A 26,034-nucleotide genomic window follows, 5' to 3' on the forward strand; every position below is an offset into this window, starting at 1 on the left:
TGAATTAGAAGGTTTACATTACCACAGAGATAAATTTGTTAGAAGGTAAGAGAACCATTTTTCTATAAAACTTTTCTACAAAAGTTTGTAAAAAACTTTTTCTACAAAAGTAAACAGACCTTGAAGCTCTACAGTATTGGAAAGGTAGGTTTTTCTACTTCTTGTTACTAAAATCTGAACAAAATAAGATACCATATCTTCTACAAAACCCATGCTCTTTATCTTAAAAAGGTAGCTTTATTTTTGAAAAACAGAAATCCATTACAATTTACATAATACAGAAAAATACAGTGTAAAAAGTAAAAGTCACCCCATAGTCTGCTACCAAGAGTTAACCTCTTGTAATGTTTGGTATACATCCTTATAGACATCTGTGTACCTACCTATAGACACATGTACATGTGTCTATTAGTATTGTTTTCTGATGATAAAAGTAGTGCATGCTTGCTATTGAGAACCTGGAAAGTGTAGAAAAACCATAAGAGGGGTACCTGGGTGGCTCAGTTGGTTAAGTGTCCAACTTTGGCTCAGGTAATGATACCACAGTTTGTGGGTTTGAGCCCGACATTGGGCTCTGCATTGGTGGTGCGGAGCCTGCTTGGGATTTCTCTCTCTTCCTCTCTCTGCACCTCCTTTACTTGTGCTCACTCTCTCTCTCAAAATAAATAAACATTTAAAAACCACAAGAAATAGACAAGCAACTCATAATTTCACTACCCAGAAATAAACACTAATTATATTATGGTAAATATCCTCTTAATCTTAGGTATGTGTATGTGTGTGTGTGTGTGCTTATCTCCAATGTTACATGTTATATAATGGATATCTAAATACATATTAATAATAAAAATAATACATATATAATATTTATTTTATAGTAATTTGCTTCCTATATGTACCATTTTTAGTTTGTTAAGATATCATGAACATATCTCCACAGCATTAAATATTGTTCCCAAAATGAGTTTTTCTTTATTTATTACCTTTCCCCGCCATGAGAACTAGGACTTTGCTTGTCTTGTTTATTGCAGTATCCCTAGTGCTTAGAATAGCCTGGCACATTTAAGGTATTAAGAAACAATTTGTTGAATAGTGAATGAATGAAGTCAGTGTCTGTTGGTCTTGGATCCTTCTCTTTGCCTATCTCTGCTCTTATCCCTTATAAGTTTTTTTTTCTTTTCTCTTTTAAGTTTATTTATTTTGAGAGAGAGAGAGAGAGTGAGAGCACAAGTGGGGGAGGGGCAGAGAGAGAGGGAGAGAGAATCCCAAGCAGGCTCCATGCTGTCAGTGCAGAGCCCAATATGGGGCTCAAACTCAAGAACCATGAGATCATGACCTGAGCAGAAACCAAGAGTTGGACGCTTAAACACGATTGAGCCAGCTAGGCACCCCTAACCCCTTATATGTTTATAACATAGCCCTCAGAGAGCATTTTTAGTTCCCTATATATTTTTTTAGTTCTCTATTTTTTTAAGTTAATTATTTTGAGATTTTTACATAGAGTAAAATTTATCCTGCTGTAGAAAGAAATGGAATGTTTCTAAAAAGTTATTTGTATATATATATATTGTGACCTAATTCTTATTTTAATTCATTGGGGGTACCCTGTTTACTGTAGAAATACAGAGATGAATTAATGTGTAACTGAATACATTTTCTAGTAAGGCAGATAGTTAGCACTATCATATTTCTTTTTAGTTATCACATAGTGATTGCAAAACCAGAGGTAAAATGGTACTCAAGTGCCCAGTCCTAACATTAATATCTTAGCTCTCCAACCTTGGGTAAATATTTTTTTTAAGTTTGTTTGTTTGTTTATTTATAACCAAGTTAGTTAACATGTAGAGTAATAATGATTTCAGGAATAGAGTTTAGTGATTCATCACTTACATACAACACCCAGTGCTCATCCCAACAAGTGCTCTCCTTAATGCCCATTGCCCATTTAGCCCATCCCCTCACCCAACACCCTGCCAACAACCCTCAATTTGTTCTCTGTATTTAAGAGTCTCTTATGGTTTGTCTCCCTCTCTGTTTTTATCTTATTTTTGCTTCCCTTCCCCTATGTTCATCTGTTTTGTTTGGGTAAAGATTTTTCTTTAAGTCTTTCTGTGTCCCAGTTCCTCCAACCTATAAAATGGAGATAATAGATAATAGGGGAGCTTTTATGATTAAATAAAATGGTGGGTGTAAAGTGCCTAGCTCATAGTCTAGGCTGTCTGTACTTCCCAATCTGTACTTACTGTAGTTATATTTTACTATACTACTTCAATCAAATGTAAAACTTGCCTTTCTTGTCTGTTTTTGTTTTTTTAAACTAATGGCTGTGGTTGTCCACACTGTAATTCTTGGCAGCAGAACCTTCCTTTCTGTGTCCTATGAGTTTTTTAATTCAAAAGAAAATATTCCCTTAATCATTCAGACCTAAGTTTGTGTCAAGAAAACGGTGTCTGAATGTTCTGGCTTTCATTCTTTAAAGGCTGAACTATAGTGTCCTCCTCTCTCACTATTTCCAGTAAAAATATTATGACCTTAGAAGTAGGGTTTAACTGGAGGTGCCTGGGTGGCTCAGTCAGTTAAGTGTCTGACTTTGGCTCAGGTCATGATCTCACGGTTCATGAGTTCGAGCCCTGTGTCGGGCTCTGGGCTGACAGCTTAGAGCCTGGAGCCTGCTTCAGATTCTGTGTCTCCCTTTCCCTCTACCCCTTGTCCACGCACATTCTGTCTGTCTCTCTCTCAAAAATAAACACTAAATTTTTTTTTTAAAAATAGATTTTAACTGAAACACTTTGTGAAATTAATATTTTCTAGATCATTTGGGGAAAAAATCTGATCACCATGAATTAATGTTTTCTAAATAGCATTTACTGGTGATCTCAGAAACCTTCTTTTGAGTTTTCTTTTAAATTGGGGTTTTAAATAAATTATTCTATGTGGCAGCTCTAGGGAGAAGACAATGAAAAACTGCATGACAGATGAGAGTTCTGCATCAAAAGTCAATGCTGATATTGATAACAGAGTTGAAACTGGTAAGTTTTGTCTCTGATCACAAAATGCTTAAGACATAAGTTATTTCAGTTTTTATGGGCAGTCTTGGGTAGGATGAGGACAAAATAGTTGAGAAATAACAGATTTGCAGTAAGCACAAGATTCACTGACTGTGCTTTTCCTCCCTTCTCTCACTGCCAGAAGGAGCCCTATTTATTGAGCAGGCATAAACCAGAACCTATTAAGTCCAAGCTATAGTCAGAATTCAATTTCATTTATATCAGTTTACATTCAGTGCATTCTGAAAGTTGCATTGCCAGCCCCCATGACTCCTGAGCATTGCTTACGGTGATTGATTCATTAGCCAGAGACTGGTGACTCGTCTGCATCAATGTAGCTTAAAACCTGGACCTTCTGTGCTTCTCCACCTTGAACCTTTGCAACTGCAGAATCTCTTGTGTTTGTGTTATATTCCTGGTGAGTGTTGCCTGTAAGCACTATTGGTAGTGCAATATAATTAAGTGGTTATACCACATTAATGGTTGTGGCACAGGCTAGGAGAAAGCTTTCCACAAGAGAATACATGCAGTGGACCTTTATGGATTAACCTAGCACTCATTAGATGACCTTTTACTTGAGAAAATTTTATTTTGTAGAGGCCTCTGTCCCCTTAAGGATATACCAAATTATTTACAACCTCTAAAAATTAATCCCTAAAATCCCAGCAATAACTGTAATAGATGGAGTATGTAGTTTAGACATTAAGAATTTCCAGTTTATAACATACTATATTTTGTTTTCCTTACTGCTTATCTATCCTAGCTGACATTTATTGACAAGTAATTTTAACATAATTTCATGGTAAAATAAGCCATAGTGAAGTGTGATTTTTATTTTTCTTTCTCGGAAGCCTCAGTGCACACATGCCATGGAGCATGGATTGCTTTATTTCATTTTATTATTTAATTTTTTTAATGTTTTTTTATTTTTTGAGAGAAAGATGCAGTGCAAGTGGGGGAGGGTCAGAGAGAGAGGTAGACACAGAATCTTAAACAGGCTCCAGGCTCTGAGCTGTCAGCACAGAGCTGGACGTGGGGCTCGAACTCATGAACTGTGAGATCATGACCTGAGCCGAAGTCGAATGTTTAACCTACTGAGGTACCCAGGCTCTCCCTTTATTTCATTTTAAATAGCATTTTTTTTATATTTAAAGTTTGATGAAATTCTATTGTAATAATTGTGGAAAATACTGAAAAGCATGAAGAACAGCATTGTAATCATTTATTAGCCTGTCCTCTAGAGAGAATCCCAATGAATAAGTTGGTATACAACCTTCCTGTCTTTTTTCTAGGTAAAAACATTTATATATCAATTTCCAGAATGACAAAGATACACTGAAGTGTAATTTGACTGTCTCTTTGTATTAGCTGAATTAAACTTCATTTATGTTATATTACATCATTAGCACACATAAAAATTCACTCCATGAATTAAAATGTTTTAAAGTGCACAGTCTCCCCTGAGAAAAAACTGCTCTGCTAGACACAGGGCCCATTTCTAAAGGTTCTTGGAAGCTCCAGCTGTTGCCTGGATTTTTTTTTTTTAATATAAAATTTATGTTGCTACTTTGAAACGTTAAACAGCTTTGCTTTCCACTGAAAATCATGTTTGTGCTAGACCCCTGGGGATTATTGCCTGTAAGCACTGTTGGTAATTCAATATGACTAAAGTGGTTATGCCATGCTAATCGTTGTGCCACAAGCTAGGAGAAAACTTTCTGGAGGACAGTTTCCACTAGCTCAGTTCCAAACAGTGCTTTCCCACCAATCATTTAGAATGGGCAGCAAAACTATTGTCTTAGATCTTCATCCTATTCTCCTAACCACATGATCTTTGACTCTTTCGAAGGTTCCTCTCTCTTTTCTCATAGCCCCAAAATAAACATACCTAGCCTATGTCTTTAGACCTCTTCTTTCTTTCTTTTTTACATTTATTTATTTTTGAGAGACAGAGCACAAGTGGGGGAGGGGCAGAGAGAGAATGAGACACAGAATCCAAAGCAGGCTCTGAGCTGTCAGCACAGAGCTCGATGCAGGGCTCCAACTCACCAACTGTGAGATCATGACCTGATCCGAAGTCAGATGCTAAACCAGCTGAGCCACCCAGGTGCCCCTAGGCTCTCTTCTTTCTTTATTTGCCCTTATTGATCTATTTGTAAAACTTCCTTTATTCCCTCCCTCTAGATGACTCTTAAATATATTGATCTCAGGTCACCTGGCTGGCTCAGTCAGTAGAATGTGTGGCTCTTGATCTTGGGCTTTTAAGTTTGGGCCTCATGTTGGGTGTAGAGATTACTTAAAAATAAAATCTTAATATAGATAGATAGATCGATCTAACTTTGTATATACTTAGAATCTCCACTAGAAAACTTTCCAGTCCTTCAACCAAACATGTTAAAACACCAAATGAACCCCTTTCCTCCAGCCCTAAACAGTAGCTAGGGTTTCCTCAGTGTTACCACCACTTTCCTAGTACTCGGGCTTAGAACCATACTGAGATTTGATGCTGCTCCTTTCCTAAAGACCAGCTCAACATTTATACTCTATAGTATGATCCACAGTTGATGAGCCTTCCTTTTCCTTTCCTAATGGTCTCTTAATAGGCATGCGTAATAGCTATCATTTATTGAGTGTAAACTCTGGGCCAGGCTCTGTGCATTATCTCATGTAATCCTCACAACATCCTTGAAGGTGGTTATAATTATCCTTATTTTACAGTTGAGGAAACTGAGACCCAAAAAGGTAAAATAACTTGTTCTAGTCGTACAGCAAGTGGCAGAGCTGGAATGCAAACTCTGGTCCATCTGTCATCAAAGTCCTCTTAAGCATTACACCATGCTACCTCCTGGTCTCTTCCTTCAGTTCATTTTGTACTTTCCTGTCAGATTAATTTTCATAAAACTCAGCTGTGATAATTATACTTGCCTGCTCAAAAATTTACATGGCTCCTCTCACCTACTAAATTAAGACTCCTTAATTTGACATACAAGATTCCCTTAAACTATGACCACAGTTTATATCTTCAGCCTAACCTGAAACCTGTCTCCTGTTTCTGAACTACAGTTTCCAATTCTGCAATCACATCAAACCACTGTCTCCTCCTCGGATAGTTATTCTTTTCTCCCTCTTCTGCCCCTGAACTAATTCTGTCTTGATATGCTTTAATCAAAATCCTACCCTTTTTTAAGTGACCCAACTCAAAGTCCATTGTCTTTAGTGAAGTGTTTTTGATTCTTCAACCAAAAAAATTTTAGTGTTTTTGTAAATCCACATAATGCATATATATATCCTGGTATATATACTCTGGAAATAGAAAAATGCAACCACTCCCTGAATCACTTGCAGCATCATTAGGAACATGAGACAAACACGAAAGACCTAAGTAACATAATCCCAGGTGATGCATATGAAAACATCAAGTGAATGGTAGAGATCAGTGTTCCTCAAACTCAGCGCTAAGGACTCAGTCCAGGGATACACTCAGAGGTCCACAGGCAGTGTGAGATCCCTTACTTTTGCGTTCTTGTTTGATGCAAAAAGCTGACTTTATTCACTGTGTATTCTCAGTGTATTCACTGTGTATTCACTGTGTATTCTCCCCTGCCTCCACACACACACAGCCTCCACCACTACCAACATCCTGAACCAGAGTGGTACTTTTGTTACAATTGCTGAGCCTATATTAACGTGTCATTATCACCCAAAGCCCATGGTTTACAATAGGGTTCATTCTTGGTGTTGTACATCTTACAGGTTTGACAAATATATAGTGATATGTAGCCACCATTTTAGTATCCTACAGCATAGTTTCACTGCCCTAATCTCTGCTTACCTAGGCATCCCTTCTTCCCCTCAAACCTCTGGCAACCATTGATCTTTTTACTATCTCCATAGTTTTGGTTTTTTTCCCAATTATTTTTATTGTGGCAAAATACATATAACATAAAATTTACCATCTTAACCATTTTTATAACATTTTCTCAGCGTTTATTTATTTTTGGGACAGAGAGAGACAGAGCATGAACGGGGGAGGGGCAGAGAGAGAGGGAGACACAGAATCGGAAACAGGCTCCAGGCTCTGAGCCATCAGCCCAGAGCCCGACGCGGGGCTCGAACTCACGGACCGCGAGATCGTGACCTGGCTGAAGTCGGAGGCTTAACCGACTGCGCCACCCAGGCGCCCCACCATTTTTAAGTGTACAGTTCAGTGGTATTAAATACATTCATAATGTTGTGCAACCATTACCACCATCATCTCCGGAACTCTTTTCATCTTGTAAAACTGAAACTATATCTATTAAATGATAACTCTGTATTTCCCCCTCTCTGCAGTCCCTGGCAACCACCATTCTATTTTCTCTATGATTTTAACTGCTTTAAGTACCTCATATAAGTGGAATCATACAGTATTTGTCTTTTTGTGACTGGCTAATTTTGCTTAGCATAATGTCTTTTTTTTTTATAAATTTTTTTTTCAACGTTTATTTATTTTTGGGACAGAGAGAGACAGAGCATGAACGGGGGAGGCGCAGAGAGAGAGGGAGACACAGAATCGGAAGCAGGCTCCAGGCTCTGAGCCATCAGCCCAGAGCCTGACGCGGGGCTCGAACTCACGGACCGCGAGATCGTGACCTGGCTGAAGTCGGACGCTTAACCGACTGCGCCACCCAGGCGCCCCTGCTTAGCATAATGTCTTTAAGGCTCATCCATGTTATAGCATATGTCAGAATTTCCTTCCTTTTAAGAGTGAATAACATTCCACTGTTTGTATATATCACATTTTGCTTATCCATTCATCTGTTGATGGTCACTTGGATTGCTTCCATGTTTTAGCTATTGTGAATAATGCTGTTATGAACATGGGTACACAAATACCTCTTCAAGACCCTGCTTTCACTTCTTTGAGGATAGGCCCATAATTACTGCCTCATATGGTAATTTTATTTTATTTTATTTATTTATTTATTTATTTATTTATTTATTTATTTTTTAACATTTATTTATTTTTGGGACAGAGAGAGACAGAGCATGAATGGGGGAGGGGCAGAGAGAGAGGGAGACACAGAATCGGAAGCAGGCTCCAGGCTCTGAGCCATCAGCCCAGAGCCCGATGCGGGGCTCGAACTCACGGACCGCAAGATCGTGACCTGAGCTGAAGTCGGACGCTTAACCGACTGAGCCACCCAGGCGCCCCTATTTTTAATTTTTTCAGAAACTGCGATACTATTGTCCATATCATCTGTACCATTTTACGTTCCCACCATACAGTTGGACCAGCAATTCCAATTTCTCCACGTGCTTACCAACACGTGTTATTTTCTGTTTTTTGTTTGTTTGTTTGTTTGTTTAATAGTAGCCATGCTAGTGAGTATGAGGTAGTATCTGGTGGTTTTAATTTGAATTTCCCTAATGATTAGTGATGTTGGGAATCTTTTTTTTGCGGGGGGGGCACAAGTGAGCGAGGGGCAGAGAGAGAGAAACGGGGCCGACCCAAAGCAGAGTTCATGCTCACCCAAAGCAGGGCTCAAGCTCACCCAATGTGAGACTCGAACTCACAAACTGTGAGATCATGACCTGAGCCGAAGTCAGATGCTTAACGACTGAGCCACCCAGGTGCTCTGTTGAGCATCTTTCACATGCTTATTGACCATTTGTATATCTTCTTTTGGCAAAATATCTATTCAAGTCCAATGCCCACTTTTATTTATTTTTAATTTTTTTTTAATATTTATTTTTGAGAGAGAAAGAGACAGAGGGTGAATGGGAGGGGTGGGGCTACAGAGAGAGGGAAACACAGAAACTGAAGCAGGCTCCAGGCTCTGAGCTGTCAGCACAGAGCCAGATGCGGGGTTCAAACCCATGAATAGCAAGATCATGACCTGGGCCAAAGTGAGATACTCAACCAACTGAGCCACCCAGTTGTCCCTAATGCCCACTTTTAAGTTGTTTTTGTTGTTGTTGAGTTTTAGGAGTTCTCTATATATTCTGGATATTAATCCCTTATCATATATATGATTTGCAAATATTTTCTCCTATTCAGTGAATTTCCTTTTTACCCTATGGATATTGTTTTTAGATGCACAACATTTTAAATTTTCATGAAGTCAATTTGTCTGTTTTTTTCTTTTGTTGCTTTGCCTTTGGTGTCTCATCCAAAAAAATAATTGCCAAATCCAATGTCATGAAGCACTTGTCCTGTTTTCTTCTGAGAGTTTTATAGTTTTAGGTCTTACGTTTAGGTCTGATCCATTCTCAGTCAATTTTTATATGTGATCTTAGGTAAGAGTCCAACTTCATTCTTTTGCATGAGGGGTGGGACATGAGTAGTTGCTATTGCTACTGCTAAGAACTGAACTTGACTGAAGTTAACTTCAATTTAACTTCCATGTCTTCCCCTGGAAACTGAAAGCCTTCAATAGACTCCAGAATTCCAAAATAGTTACATCAGACAGATTCTGCCAATGTAATTGTTGCGCTTGCAGAAGACAGATGCAGAGTGTTGTTTACTCTGCTATCTTCCCTGTCTCCATAGTTTTGCCTTTTCCAGAACGGCATATAGTTGGAATCATTAAGTATGTAGCCTTTTCAGATTGGCTTCTTAGTATTATCAACTTAAGATTCCTTTATGTCTTTTCATGGCTTGATAGCTCCTTTCTTTCTAGTGCTGAATAATATTATGTTGTCTGGATATACCACAGTTTATCCATTCACCTACTGAAAGACATCTTGGTTGCTTCTAAGGTTTGGCAATTTTGAAAAAAGCTGTTATAAACATCCATGTGCAGTCTTTGTGTGGACATAAGTTTTCAATTCTTTTGATTAAATACCAAGTGTTTAGTTTGCAAGAAACTGCCAAACTGTCACCCATACAATCTGCTTTTTAAAGTATCTTTTTATATACTGAGCTTCTTAAATTGAAGTTTCTCAAACTGGATTCATATTCTCAGAGTTTATGAAAACATTGAATTTGAGAAACACTGATGTGGATGGACACATGCTATAGAAGCTCAGACTGCTAGGAGCAGAGGTGAAAAGGTTTTGTAGCAGATGTGGAAACAAAGTCATCAGCCCTTAAAGGCTGGTGAACCCTGGGATAGCCTAAGAAGAGGAGGAGGGCATCGTGGTTGGTGGGATTTGTGTGAACAGCTGTGTGAAAGTGGTAATGAGTATAGCAGGTCATAGAGACAATTGAATGACCATGTAGTTTGAGTAGAAAGTTTATGTTGGGTAAAAAGGTCAATTATTGGGGCGCCTGGGTGGCGCAGTCGGTTAAGCGTCCGACTTCAGCCAGGTCACGATCTCGCGGTCCGTGAGTTCGAGCCCCGCGTCAGGCTCTGGGCTGATGGCTCGGAGCCTGGAGTCTGTTTCCGATTCTGTGTCTCCCTCTCTCTCTGCCCCTCCCCTGTTCATGCTCTGTCTCTCTCTGTCCCAAAAATAAACGTTGAAAAAAAAAATTAAAAAAAAAAAGGTCAATTATTGAAGAACAATGAATGCCTTACTAAAGATAATATGTGTGCATATAGCACACATACTCTGTGAATTGAAAGGGGCCCTGCTCACTCTTTTAGCCATTTCCTTTTACCTGTAAGTAGAATTACATCTAAAACATACTGATCTAATGGGTATCTTATTTTGAAACAGCAAAGGGGCGCCTGGCTGCCTCAGTTGGTAGAGCATGTTATTCTTGGTCTTCTGGTTGTGAGTTCAAGCCCCATGTTGGGTACAGAGATTACTTAAAGTAAAGTAAAATCTTAAGGAAAATAGAATAGCAAGGAAAAATTCACCACAATCATCCTTGTACAAGAATGAAAGCAGCATTATCTATAATAGCCCAAAAGTCTGTCAGCTGATGAATGAATAAACAAAATATTGTATATGCATATAAGGCATATTATTCAGCTATAAAAAAGAATAAAGTACTGATACATGTACAGTATGTATCTTGAAAAAATCATGCTAAGTGATAGGAGCCAGACACAAAAGGCCAAATACTATGTTATTTCATTTATATGAAATGTCCAGAATAGGAAAATCCATAGAGACATAAAGTATATTGATGGTTGCCAAAGGCTGGGAAGGAGAAGAGAATTAAAAGTGATAGCTAACTGGGTTTCTTTTTGGATAATGAAATTAGATAGTGTTGTGGTTGACAACTTTGTGAATATACTAAAAACCACTGAATTGTATACTGTAAAGGGTTAATTATATGGTGTGTGAACGAAGTTAAAACAAAGATTCTCCTCTCCCCCAAAAAACTGATTCTAGGGGTGTCTGGGTGGCTCGGTTGAGCGTCCAACTTCAGCTCAGCTCATGGTCTCACGGTTGGTGCGTTCAAGCCCCACATTGACCTCTCTGCTGTCAGCACAGAGCTTGCTTCGGATCCTCTGTCTCCCTCTCTCTCTGCCCTTCCCCTGCTCGTGCTCTCTCTCTTTGTCTCTCTCAAAAATAAACATTAAAAAAAGTGATTCTATAACACTTGTTAATTGATTAGTATGTGAGATGGGTGAGAGTCAAAGAATTAGTTTCTATCTTGAGAGATTGGTTGAGTAGTAATCCCAATAGAGATGCAGTTTGGAGTGGAGGGTGGGGGAGCATCCATAAAAGTAGGCTTAGAAGTGAAGATAATGAGTTTGGTTTAGAAAATATCAACTTCTTATTTGTCTGGGAGGGAGGCACTCCTTGAACAAAGTTCAAGAACCTTAGGTCTGGACATCAAATCAGAGATCAGAATGGAGATTTAGATTTAGGGTCATCCAGATTTAAGTGATAAAGGGAAGGTCTGGTAGCATTCATCAAAGAGTTTGGACATTGGGAAATTTGCTTAAAGAGGTGCGTTGAAAGAAAAAGAACCTGTGAATCTGAAAAAGAATATAAGTACAGTAGAAGGAAACAGGATGGAGCAGGGTCTCGGACACCTGGGAAGTGTAAGTGTTGTTCCATAGGATAAGAGTAAGAGGAGGCCTGAACCCAAAGTCATAGCTTACTAACCATTCTCATTATCTACTAAGAATCAGGTTAAGATCAGTAATTTTTGCTTTACTTTTTTTTTTTTCTGTGTTACTACTGCAGTAGGAGCCAAGGAGCACAAAATTTTAAGAGCTTATAAGTAATTCTGTCAAATACAATGGTAGAAGAGCATTTCATATTGAAGTAATAGGCTATTTCAATGCCATAAGGCAACTCAGAAGTAGGAAGTATTTGGGGCACCTGGGTGGCTCAGTCGGTTAAGCATCATACTCTTGGTTTCAGCTTGGGTCATGATCTCATGCCATGTGGGTTCGAGCCCCACACTGGACTCCATGCTGACAGTATGGAGCCTGCTTAGGATTCTCTCTCTCCCTGTCTGTCTGCCCCTCTCCCTCTCTCGCTGCCCCTCTCCCTCTCTCTCTCTCTCAAAAATAAATTTTAAAAAATAAACTTAAAAAAAAAAAAAAGAAGTAGGAAGCATTTTAGAGCCCCAAATGAACTAAGGGGCCTGGATTTTCAAAAAGCTGACTTTATTCACTGTGTATTCTCAGTTGCCCTGGCTTACAGCAGCTTTCTGTTGCCAGAGCCTACAAATAAAAAACTAGCAGAAGAACACGTTGTTTGACTAAGGCTCAAGTTTTTGAAACTATCTTAATGCTTACATAATCCTGCTAGGGGGAAACACCTCCCCAAACAAGAAACTCTTATTTTCATTCAAGTTCCCCCCAGAAGACTCCAGATCCCAGAATTCTACAATTAATAAGTATTGATCAAGAGTGTGCAAAAACTTCTGTACAAGTCTTCCAATCTAATAAAAATCCTAACTGGCTCTCTCTCTTTTTTTTTTTAATGTTTATTCATTTTGAGAGAGAGAGAGAGAGAGAGAGAGAGAGAGAGAGAGAGAGGCAGAGAGAGAAGGAGACACAGAATACGAAGCAGGCTCCAGGCTCCGAGCTGTCAGCACAGAGCCTGACGCGGGGCTCGAACTCATAAGCCATGAGATCATGACCTGAGCCGAAGTGCGACACTTAACCAACTGAGCCACCCAGGCGCCCCCCAACTGGCTCTTTTTGATAACAGTTTCTAGGGTGGCTAGGACTAGTATATAGTTTTGTTTATTTGTTTTTAAGATTTATTTTTAAGTAATCTCTACACCCAGTGTGGGGCTCGAACTCACAACCCCATGATCAAGAGTTGCACACTCCATGTTCCACCAACTGAGCCAACTTGACATACCCCATTACTTTGTTTTAACCTTACCTCAACCCTAAGAGATAGGTAGTCTAGATGTTATCATCACTGTTTTACAATGGAGAAAATCAGAGAGGTTAAGCAGTTTGCCCAAGTTTACATGGTTTCCAGGTGGTGGCACCAGAACTAACTCTCAATCTTGTGACTTGCCTTCCAGTAGTATCTTTCCATAAGACATATTGCCTTTGAAATCTGGTCAGTGCTTCATTGTATGCCTTTTCTTTTAACACAGACTCAAACAAAGGACTTTTTATTCCCTTCCCCAACCGGGAAATAAAGGATTCTCTAACGAGTACTTCTGCAACCCAGGGCAATGGTATAGCAGATCAGAAATTGGACACTTACTCACTGGGGACACAGGTAATGTATTCACTTTACTGCTGATTTATTGACTACTCAATGATTAATACCAATAATTCATTGGACTCTCTATTTATGAAGGTCTAAGAGCATTTGTTTGATAAAGGCATTTTAGACCCTTTAAAAGGAAAAAAGGGCAAAAAGGTAAGTAAGTAAATAAATAAATAAAATTAAAGGAAAGAACAGACAATACAGAGGACCTTCTCCATTAATTTCAATCTCCCTTTTCCCTCTCCCCTACTAATTTGTTATCAAATGTAGTATATTTATGTATACAACTTTTAGCACATTTTATGCCAAGTATTTTGGCTCTCAAACAGATGTTTTGGCTAGTTTTAAAATTTCTCCTCTCAGTGCACCTGGGTGGCTCAGTCAGTTAAGCGTGGGACTCTTGATTTTGGCTTAGGCCATGACCTTGCAGTTTGTGGGTTTGAGCCCCACATCCAGCTCCATGCTGCTTGGGATTAGCTTTCTCCCTCTCTCTCTGTTCCTCCCCCACTTGTTTCTCTCTCTCAAAATAAAGAAAATAAACATAAAATTTCTCTTTTCTATCCAATGTCTCCATCTCCTGTTACCTTACTTCCTTAAATTTTCTACTTCTGACTTTTCATTACTGAATCTTAACATCTCAAGGGTAGCTTTCCCAAAGCTGCCTGTTCATTGGAACATAAAAGAAGAAAAGTTAGGGGTAAATAAAGGTGGCATAGAAGTTGTGGACAATGGAGAGGTAGAGATTATTTATGCAAGATGAGGCAAAAATTAATGAGCTTTTAGTGAAAAAAATTGGTTAGGGGAATACAACCATTATATAAGCCTCATTTATATGAGTGAGTATGGGGCGCCTGTGTGGCTCAGTCAGTTAAGCATCCAATTCTTGATTTAGGCTCAGGTCACGATCTCATGATCATGAGATCAAGTCCCATGTCCAGCTCTGTGCTGGGCACAGAGCCTGCTTAAGGTTCTCTCTCTCTCTCTCTCTCTCTCTCTCTCTCTCTGCCCCTCCCCTGCTCTCTCTCTCCCCCAAAATAAATAAATAAATAAAATTTAAAAACAATAAAGGAAATGGAGACAAAGAATAATATACAGTTAAAATTAAATAACACTTTTTAAATTAAAAAACACAATTTCATTGAAACTACTGGAAGTGACAGACAAAAAGGAAATCGAATAGCTTGCTATATATTCTTTTAGTTTAAAAAATAAGTAGGATTTCTTCTTCTCTATAACTACCAAACTGAAAACTTGAAGATGATATTTAAAAAAGCAAACCCTAGATGGCTTTCTCTTTTGTATTAATCCTTGCTTAATTATGCCCTAAATTAATTTTCAATCTCTTAAAACTCTCAGTAACACCTGTAGTTGATGCTCAGCTTTATCAGAAGGTAAAATAAATACAAGAGTTCTTTATTTTTATTTATTTATTTTTGAAGTTTATTTATTTTTGAGACAGAGACAGAGCATGAACGGGGGAGGGTCAGAGAGAAGGAGACACAGAATCCGAAACAGGCTCCAGGCTCTGAGCTGTCAGCACAGAGCCCGACGCGGGGCTCAAACTCACGGACTGTGAGATCGTGACCCGAGCCGAAGTCGGCCGCTTAACCGACTGAGCCATCCAGGCGCCCCTACAAGAGTTCTTTAAACAGAAAAAATAAAGTTGGAAAATGTGAACCATCTAACTTCTATGCTGAGCTATTTAAAGCAGAAAAAATACAGTATTTCACTGGTATGTCTTTTACCAACTGAGGCTATTTTGTCTTTTCAGAGAGTCTCCTTACCTACTCCAAAGCAGCTCTAGAATCTTTTTGGATTGTGGCTATTTAAAAATAGGCTTAAGAGGCACCTGGGTGGCTCAGTCAGTTAAGTGTCTGACTTCAGCTCAGGTCATGATCTCATGGTTCATGGGTTCAAGCCCCACGTCAGGCTCTGCACTGACAACTCAGAGCCTGCAGCCTGTTTCAGATTCTGTGTCTCCCTCTTTCTGCTCCTCCCCTGCTTGTGCTGTCTCTCAGAAATAAACATTAAAAAAAATTTTTAAACAGGCTTAAACTAGGACCTTTGCTTGAAGGTCTGTTTCCCTAGGTTGTAAGGATAGACTTGGTTACTAATAGGAAAGTATTCTGAACCCCTGGTCTATCTAGTAAGCTCATGTTTGGATGCCCATTGACTGCCTTTTCCTAAACATTCAAACTTTTTTTTCATTGCAGGAAGTGGCAAGAAGGGAGGTCCCAAGTGACAATCACCAAGAAGATGGTAAATATTTTGTGCAGGGAGTATTTTTCTCCACACTAATCAGAGAAATCCAGATGTTATGAGATTTGGGAGAAGATGGAGGTGTCTCAGCCCTAGGGCCCTACAGGGTCAACTAATTCTTTTCTGCTTTTGTAGGGGGCTGCCCTGGAAGCTTAGTGACCTGTAAGGCTTTACTGGTTGAAGAGTGGATATTCTGACTTCCTTTGTTCTTGATTTTTTGTACTGGCTGACTGTTTGTTTTTACTTTTTCTTATCTTTCTTGTCCTCTTTTGGATTTATTATGTTTTTATTCATCCATTTTTTCCCACCTACTGGTTTATAAGTTATATACTGTTTCAATATTTTTACTATTATTCCCTAAACTACAATATGTGCCCTTCACTATTATAATTAAAAAATTAATCAATACCTTAGGCTGCCTGGGCGGCTCAGTTGGTTAAGCATCTGACTTTGGCTCAGGTCATGATCTCCCAGTTTGTGAGTCTGAGCCCCTCGTTGGGCTCTGTGCTGACAGTGTGGAGCCTGCTGCAGCTTCTGTGTCTCCCTCTTTCTCTGCCCCTCCCCCCTCGCACTCTGCGCTCTCTCTCTCTCTCTCAAAAATAAACATAAAAAATTAAAAAATAATTAATCAATACCTTAACTTTTCTCTTGGATAATTTAAAGAACTTAAAGTACTTTACTTCTTTTACTCCCTCCCAATTTATGTATTATTATTATAGATTTTAATTCTCTATACTTTCTAAACCCATATGAAATAGTTTTTATACAGCCAGTGCTCATTTAGATTTATCTTTGTATTTACCACTTTGTTTATTTCTTTTTTTCATCCTAGATTTCCCTTTTGAGATCATTTTTCTCTAGCTTATAGTACATCTTTTAGAATTTCCTTTAGTGTGGGTTTACTGTGTTGAATTCTTTTAGTTTTTGTTTGTATGAAAATGCCTCTCTTTCACCATTATTCTTTTTTTTTTTTTAATTTTTTTGAGAGAGAGAAAATGAGAGTGTGAGTGGGGGAGAGGGTGAGGGAGAGGGAGAGAGAGAATGTTAAGCAGGCTCCATGCCCAGCATAGAGCCCAACGTGGGGCTGGATCTCACAACTGTGAGATCATGACGTGAGCAGAAATTAAGAGTCAGATGCTTAACCAACTGAGTCACCCAGTCACCCCCATTACCATTATTCTTAAAAAGTATTTTGGCCGGTTATAAATTTCTAAGTTGGCAGTTATTTCTTTCTGAAAATTGAAGTTATTCCACTGTATTCTTTTGTTTTTGCTTTTGAGAAGTCAGCTGGAGGTCTGTCATTCCTGCAAGGATATTGTCTTTTTTTCTCTGGCTGCTTTTAAGATTTTCCAATTGTCTTTGGTTTTCTTCAGTTTCAGTATGATATGTGGATTTTTTTTTTTATTTATTCTGTTTGGTAGTTATTACACTTGAATCTGTGAATTGTGTCTCAAAAATTCTGGAAAGTGCTTCAAATGTTGTTTGTGTCCTTATGTCCTGTCCTTTCTTTCTGTCCTTTTGGGAATTTTGATTAAATAAATATATGTTAGAGATCTTTACTTTGTCCTCTTTGTCTCTTATTCTTTTGTATTTTTCATCTTTGGTTTTTGTTTTTCTTTGGTCTGATCTGCACTTTGGATAATTCCTTCTGATCCATCTTAAGTTCACTAACCTTGTCTTCAGTTGTGTCTAATCTGCTTGCTTGCTGAGTTCTTAATTTCAATAGTTTTATTTTTTAGTTCTATAAGTTTTGTTTCTTTTTCCAAGTCTTCTGGGTCAGTTTGTATAAACAGAAAATTTAAAGCTTTTTTAATATTTCTTTAAACATAGTAAACATAGCTGTTGCATACACTGGATGTTAATTCTGATATCTGAAGTTGTTGTCATTTTGTTTTTTCCTCATACTTGTGTTGTCTTATTTCCTTTTTTGTTCCTTTGCTTTGGTTATTTGCTATATATTTGAAAAACTATTTGTAGGAATCATTTAAAGTCTTACATAAAGGTATCTTTTCCAGATCAGATTTTCATTTGCTTCTACCAGGTACCAGGGACACTCTCATTCTGGGATCACTTTATTTTTTTTTTTAATTTTTTTTTTAATTTTTTTTTCAACGTTTGTTTATTTTTGGGACAAAGAGAGACAGAGCATGAACGGGGGAGGGGCAGAGAGAGAGGGAGACACAGAATCGGAAACAGGCTCCAGGCTCTGAGCCATCAGCCCAGAGCCTGACGCGGGGCTCGAACTCACGGACCGCGAGATCGTGACCTGGCTGAAGTCGGACGCTTAACCGACTGCGCCACTCAGGCGTCCCTCATTCTGGGATCACTTTAATCCAAGCTCAAAGCTTGAGGTTCCCTGGACCCACTCAGATGATGCAAACCTGGATTACCTGTCAATACAAGGACTGGCTTATTTCCAGTTTACCTTTACTCTGAAGGTTGCATCCTGCTTGGGGTTCCATCTTCATATGTATGTGGGGAGGGTAGGGGAGAGGAATGGTTTGTCATACTCCTCACTTTGGATGGATGCTGAACTTTACTTCCGTCCCTGTCACCCTAAAACTTCTGAGGGTAAAAGTGACTTTAAGTGCTAGACTTACCTATGTGAGTCCTTGCTGTCAACTAGATTTTGGCCTAGAAATTCCTTACTAGCTAACAAGCTTTTTGATGTTTATTTATTATATTTATTATAAATGTTTATTTATTTTTGAGAGAGAGAGAGACAGAGTGAGTGGGGAGGGGAAGAAAGAGAGGAGATACAGAATCTGAAACAGGCTCCAGGCTCCAAGCTGTCAGCACAGAGCCCGACGCAGGGCTAGAACTCACAAACTACAAGATCATGCCCTGAGCGACCTGAGTCAGATGCTTAACCGACTGAGCCACCCAGGTGCCCCCTCTTTGATGCATTTAAGAACATGTACCATCCCACTTTTTTAGTATCTTCAACAGGAAGCACAGTCTGAATTACCTAATCTCATCACTTGTTGTTAGATTATTTTTGTTATGTAAAAATATTGTTCTACAACCTTTCCCCCACTGTATAGGCTGGCCCTGGGTAAAACGTTGATATTCTACAGATAAAAAGTGATTGGTTCCACTTTTTTAAGTTAATATGACTAAGTCAGGGATAGTATTTTTTGCTTCCTAAGGAAGACCTTTAAGCATATGAAACTCTGAAAACTTAAGAGCACAAAGACTTCTAGTTGCTCCACTCTGAGGCTTTTTAGAGATGACACATATAGCTGTCTGAAAGAAATGCTTTGTAGCTAGTTAGGGATTCTCATAAGTTTTGGATTCCCTGCCATTTAATTGGCTTAGAATACTGGTTCCCAGTGTATGAACCTAGAACCTCTGAGTGAAGTTTGGGGGTGGGAATGGGCTTAGTTTTATTGCAAGAAGTCTATGAAATCATAGACTTACCAACTATTGACTATACACTGAACACATAAGATTACAACTATTGTCATATGGGGTGCACCAAATTTTTTATATGAAAAAAGCATCTAGAGGAGCTCCTAGTTGGCTCAGTCAGAAGAAAATGTGACTCTTGATCTTGGAGTCATAAGTTCGAGCCCCACATTGTGTGTAGAGTTTATTTAAAATAAATAAAATAAAATAGAAAGCAGCATTTAGAAAACTCTGATACTGCAGCTTTAAGAGGAAATTCCTAGGGGATTAGGGTGACATGAAGTTTATCTCCAGAATGTTAGAGATTCTTTACTGTTTACTCTGTATCCATCATGTTTTATTGTTGTCCCATGTAAAAAGTCCTTTTATCACTTTATGCTACTACTTATCAAAATTATAAACCATCTCTTCCTGAGAACTTTTTCTGGTAGACAGAGGTATGTCCAGTGAACAGAGGTACCCTAATTGAGCCAACAATTCTCATTGTATTTTGTGTTTTCTTTTCCCCTTGGTGGTGGTTAGAATTCAGACGCTACTCTCCTCATCAGTCCACAGTCCGATCCCCAGAGAAGATGGCTAGAGAAGGGTACCGACTATCTTTTTTGAACAATAAGTCTTCAGGTTCTTCTCCAGAAAAGGACTTGATACTAAAGGCTGATACTTACCAGCTTACCCATGATGTCTCAGTGGGTAAACACCTGGATGTGGGTGATTCTAGCCAGATCCATCCCCATCAGTTACCTTCAGATGTTGGTCTAGAAAATTATGATAGTCATTATTCTCAAAATCTATCCCTGCATGGAAGTCTTGGCAAAAGGCCTCAGAGAAGCAAGAACTATCGAGAATATAGCATAAAACCTTCAAATGACATGAAGGCCACCACATCCCATTCCTGTGGAGACTTTCTGACTTCTCTGTCAAACCCTGACTTCAGCACCGGAAGGCTTTTGAAGCTTAGTTCAGGTAATAGCTTCCTGTCAGAATTTATATATATATATATATATATATATATATATATATATATATATGTATTAAATGTTATATATAACATTTATTTATTTTTGAGAGACAGAGCACAAGTCGGGGAGGGGCAGAAAGAGAATGAGACAGAGAATCCAAAGCATCCAAAGCAGACTCCAGGCTCTGAGTTGTCAGCACAGAGCCTGACATGGGGCTTGAACTCACAAACCGTGAGATCATGACCTGAGCCGAAGTTGGACACTTAACCAACTGAGCCATCCAGGCGCCCCTGGAATTAACATTTCTTAAATTGCATTAGGATTTTTTAAATTCTTATTTTGGGGTATCAGTAGCCCATGAAACCTCCAGAAATCTGCAGGATGTAAGTTTAACATAACAGATATATTAAAGAAAATTCATAGAAATATGAGCTCTATAACTATATGTTATTGTAGCTAAATAGCATCCCAGAACGTATTTCTAGTAGCAGTTAGTCTTCTCTAGGCACAGTCACTTCTATTCTGAGTTATTTTTTCAGAAAAAGGTAGTTTCAGGGTAATTAATTTATTCAGCAGAATTTATTGATACCTACTATGTGCCAAATGATGCTGCTCTGCAGATAAAGTAACAAACAAAAATAAAGTTCCATTTATCTTTTGCCACAATAAAAAAAAAGTTCCTACTTTTATGGAGCTTCCATTCTAAAGGGGTAAGACATGATAGACAAGTTAGCATATAAATATATGTCAAGTTATGATAAATGCTGTGAAGGAAAATAATAATAATAAATAATAAATAATAATAAAGAGGAAGTGATGTTTTAGATAGAATGGTCAGGAAAAACTTCTCCGATGAGACGTATGGTATTTGGCAATATGTTAGAAAGTAGCTTTAAGAGACACATAGTTAATAAAAGACTTATTGAGGTGAATTCAAGAAAGAATTGAAGGAGAAGCAATAGAGTTATAAAATATATACAATGCTTTCAAGGAGATTTGCAGAGAATGGGAACTATAGATGGAGGGGGAATGGGATCAAGGAAATTCTAATGGAAATTATCCAGTAGAGGGAAAACCAATGATGCAAGAGAGAAAAGGGACAATTACATGGAAAAAAATCCTTAGGTAGTCATGAAGATAGAATCCACTCCACCAGTGGAGAGGTTGGCCTTAGATAGAAGCACAGATAGTTTAATTTTTATTATGAAAGGAAGGCAGAGAATTTATAAATACAAATATAGATGAGTTGGTAGATTTAGTGGTGGGATCATGTAGATGTTTTCTTTGATTGCTTGTTTTTCTCGGCAAAATAAAGAGGTCAGAATCTAAGAATGAGGAAGGAGGAGAAGGTGTTGAAAGTTTGAGGGGAAGAGAGGTGTGAAATAGTCATTTCAGAGAATAGAACAGTAAATTGACTAAAGTAGTGTATTAGGATAGCTGGGCAGTAGAGGGCTCAGTCAAGACAGTGGTCATCAACTTAAAGTGAAGACAGTGAGAAGAGATGCATGTTGTTCTCCAGCCACTGCCTACTGCCCTCATGTAGGCTTAGAGTATGTGGACAGTTGGATTTAGCCAGAGGTGGGTTTTGTCAGATAGAGGGTTGGAACAGAAAGGATCCAGAGAGTTGAGGGTGTATCGTAGGAAGATGTTATGACCATTGGACTCCAGGCGGGGTAAGGTTGTAAGTGAGACATGAGAATGTTAAAAGGCAGGGTCATCTCCCAGGCTGTTTCCTTCACAGATCTGTATGCCACAACCCATTTCAACAGTGACCCTGCTTTGCTGGTCAATGTAGAGCAACAATTATCTACCAGTCTCGGTGATTTAACACCAGCACGTGGTTCTTTCCCAAACAACTCCACCCTGGGAGACTCTCTACGGACACTGCTATTGCCTACTGTGACCTCAGAAAACAGAGAGAGTTTGACCAAGGGGTCATTAAGCCCATCAAGGAGAGGATTCAAACGGAAGGACAATCTCCTTGCTACCTTGAATCCAAAGATTGGTTTCCAAGATGCTACCGGCAGTGAGGCAAGTATTGGTTTGTTTGCTTGTACAAGAAACACGTCAGATCCAAGACCACAGTGGGGTTCTGTTGGGGGTGGCAGTGATTCTGACCAAGGGTACTACAAATTCAAAGGGATTTTTGGAGGCCAGTGGTTAATACTGCCAGGCCAAAGCCTATCATTCTTCTGCCCTTGGGAAAGTCATTCCCCTTCTGCTGCATTTTCTCATTTCCATCACAGTGAGACATTCCCTAATCTACTTCCAGAGCATAAATATTGTAGGGACATACTTTGATAATAAGAAGTAGCAGACAGTTTACCATAGCAGGGAATGCAGAAGTTGCTGGGGGTTCTGGATTGGCTGAAGAGTGAGCTCTGTAGCATTGATATTTATAATCTTACCATGCTTACACATTTGCTCTGACCACACGTGACTAACTTGCTAGAGACCTTTATTCTGAATGCACTGCTTTTCTGTCTAGAAATTAAAATTATTCCAATTTTTTTCCAAAGTAGGAGCAAGCAGAAGATGAATTAGATTATCCAAAGGATTTTTAGCTGAGAGTGGTTCAGAGAATGAACAACAAATCAAGAACCATTCCAACATATAGTACAATAGTGTTGTACAATAGAACTTAATTGCTATTCAGTTCTTATTAAGTTTTGTCACTGCTTTTGCTGACATCCCTCCCTGAAGAATGCCTTCCATTCTCATCTGTTTGAATATTAATTTTTCTTCAGGTCCTAGTTCCATCATAAAGCCTTCTTCTCTTTAAAGAAACCACGCTTTCAGAGCCCTGTTTTCCCTTGAACCCATGATGTTTTGTCATATGAACCATTTGTCATTCAATCATTTACTACCCTGTAAGGAAGCAGAGGATTTAGTAAAAAAAACAAAAACAAAAACAAAAACAAAACAAAAACCCAAAACAAAACAAAAACCAGCTACTACATATTTTGCAATTTTTGGACATTTTTTTGCACATTTGGCATTGGTTTACAAGGTTTTGTTTTGGTTTAGTTATTGGGTTTTTTTACTCTTCAGTTTTCAAATTTTTTGGAGGTCGTTATAATTTTTATGCACTAAAGGGGGCAGTCTTGTGGTACTTTCTTGGCTTTTTGGTCCCTTTTTTCCCATTTTCAGCCACTGATGCCTATTTTTCCAGGCAAGAGCACTGTGTTAATGTTTTTAGGGTGAAGGTTCAGCAACACTTAGGATATTTGGGATGCTATGTTAATAACACATATTCTAGGAATTTCTTTAATGTTTTTATTTATTTTTGAGAGATAGAGACAGAGCATGAATGGGGGAGGGGCAGAGAGAAAGGGAGACACAGAATCCAAAGCAGGCTCCAGGATCTGAGCTGTCAGCACAGAGCCCCACTTGGGGCCCAAACTCACAAACTGTAAGGTCATGACCTGAGCTGAAGTCAGACATTTAACCAACTGAGCCACCCAGGAGCACCATCTAAGACATTTTTTTTTTAACCTCTATTTCAAGTTACAGGTTTAAAAGAGGAATTAAAACCTCAATACATTTTCCTGGACCATCTTAAAAATTTTCATTTCTCTTTTCCTTTTAGATACTATTTTTTTAATAAAGTTTATTTTGAGAGAGAGAGGGCGGGGGAGGGACAGAGAGAGGGGGAGAAGAGAATCCCAAGCAGGCTTCATGCTGTCAGCACACAGCCCAATGTGGAGCCTGAATTCACAAACCATGAGATTGTGACCTAAGCCGAAATCAAGAGTCAGATGCTCAACCAACTGAGCCACCCAGGCGCCCCAATACTATTTTTCTTTATATGGAAAGCTATGAAAGAGCTGCTTGAATATAAATATTTTAACAAATACACCTCAGTTTCTAGAAAGGCATTAGTCAGAAAATTGCTTAAAAGAACATTTACAAAGTTAAGAAAATAATTGCATGATACACAAAATTAAACCGAACATGAATTTGTGTTTAGAAATTTTGAACAACTGACTTTGGAATCATAGGCCAAATATAAAAATTAACTTAAAAAAAAGCCATGAGGTGGGGCATCTGGGTGGTGCAGACTGCTAACCGTCTGACTTCAGCTCAGGTCATGATCTCACAGTTCATGGTTCAAACCCTGCGTCGGGCTCTGTGCTATCAGCTCAGAGCCTGCTTCGGATTCTGTGTCTCCTCCTCTCTCTATCCCTCCCCCTCTCACACTCTGTGTGTCTCTCTCTCAAAACTAAAACATTTAAAAATTTTTTTTGAATAAATTTAAAAAAACAGGCACAATTTGTTGAAAATTAAAAGATTTAGGGACATCTGAGTGGCTCAATTGGCTAAGCATCCAACTCTTGGTATCAGCTCAGGTCATAATCTCATGATTTGTGAGTTCAAACTCCATGTCCAGCTCTGCATTGACAGCACAGAGTCTGCTTCGGATTCTGTCTCTCCCTCCCTCTCTGCCTGCCTCTCTCTCTCTCTCTCTCTCTCTCTCTCAAAATAAATAAATAAACTTTAAAAAGTTGTTTTGATGTTTATTTATTTTTAGAGAGAGAGAAAGAGACAGAATGCAAGTGGGGGAAGGTCAGAGAGGGAGACACAGAATCTGAAGCAGGCTCTAGGCTCTGAACTGTTAACACAGAGCCTGATGTGCGGGGCTTGAACTCACGAACCGTGAGATCATGACCTGAGCTGAAGTCAGATGCTTAACCAACTGAGCCCCCCAGGTGCCCCATAAATAAACTTAAAAAAAAAGTTAAAAAATTAAAAGACTCATAAAAAGTAACAAAATTATTCTAACGTTCATAAAATTTATCCCCAACTGTCACCACGTTGTGATAAATCAAAGAAAATGGGTAAAGTCATATATAAGTTTCCAAATTTTTCCATGATACACTCACAAAATTACCAACACATAAAAAACCAATGTTAGTAAATATTCTTTTTGACAAGTTCCTCTAAAGTGCCCTTGTGGGGTAACTAGACTTTCTATGACTTTTCTCCCCAACCAGGTTAACTTATTAAAGTTCCTCATCCGTTACCTCTTCATATGTTCACAGTCCTTATACAGAACTCTCAGTGCACATGGTCAGTGCTCAGTACAGATTTGTTGAATAAATGTTTATCCCATTTGTAAGGCCTTTCCCTATTAACCATAGGCCATGTGTGTGACTCAGGTCATTAATATGTTCTGCTTCACAGTTGTCAGATATGACAGCATTAGCTAATTATCATCTATAGTTTTTTGTATCAGAAGAGCCAATGATTGAGAAATAACTTGGCTGTTTTCGGCTTTCTTGAAATCCATGAGACCATACAAAAAAGATTGGTAGAGGGGCGCCTGGGTGGCTCAGTTGGTTGAGCATCTGACTCTTGATTTAGACTCAGGTCACTATCTCACGGTTTGTGAGTTCAAGCCCCACATCAGGCTCTGTGCTGACAGTGCAAAGCCTGCTTGGAATTCTGTCTCCCTTGTTCTCTGCCTCTCCCCAACTTGCACGTGCGTGCTCTCTCAAAATAAATAAAAATAAACTTGAATATAAAAATATAAATATCTGAATGAATAAAAAAAAATTGTGAATTTTACTGGGCAGATCTAGCCATCTTTCTAGATAAGAGTCTTACTAAATAAAAGTATGTTTGGGGCATCTGGCTCAGTCAGTTAAGTGTCTGACTCTTGATTACTCCTCAGGTCATGATCTCAGGGTTTGTGGGGTCGAGCCCCCAGTTGGGCTCTGTGCTGGGCATGGAGGCTGCTTAAGATTCTCTCTCTCTCCCTCTGCCCCTCCCCCATCCCTATGTGTGGGCAT

General features: G+C 38.8%; 1 protein-coding gene across 1 annotated transcript in view; it reads left to right on the plus strand.

Moving 5' to 3' along the window:
* LRRC36 (leucine rich repeat containing 36) overlaps positions 1-26,034 on the plus strand; it is a 54,862-nt gene that overhangs the window by 15,833 nt on the left and 12,995 nt on the right. Inside the window, exons 5-9 of the mRNA XM_047077405.1 lie at positions 2,941-3,029; positions 13,498-13,625; positions 15,830-15,875; positions 19,806-20,246; positions 21,984-22,273. Coding sequence (XP_046933361.1) covers positions 2,941-3,029; positions 13,498-13,625; positions 15,830-15,875; positions 19,806-20,246; positions 21,984-22,273 — 994 coding nt within the window. The remainder of the gene's footprint in view (positions 1-2,940; positions 3,030-13,497; positions 13,626-15,829; positions 15,876-19,805; positions 20,247-21,983; positions 22,274-26,034) is intronic.

This window comes from Lynx rufus, unplaced genomic scaffold (genome assembly GCF_022079265.1).
Source record: "Lynx rufus isolate CCGP_SWC_20201006 ecotype Redwood Valley unplaced genomic scaffold, mLynRuf1.p SCAF_16, whole genome shotgun sequence".
NCBI lineage: Eukaryota > Metazoa > Chordata > Mammalia > Carnivora > Felidae > Lynx > Lynx rufus.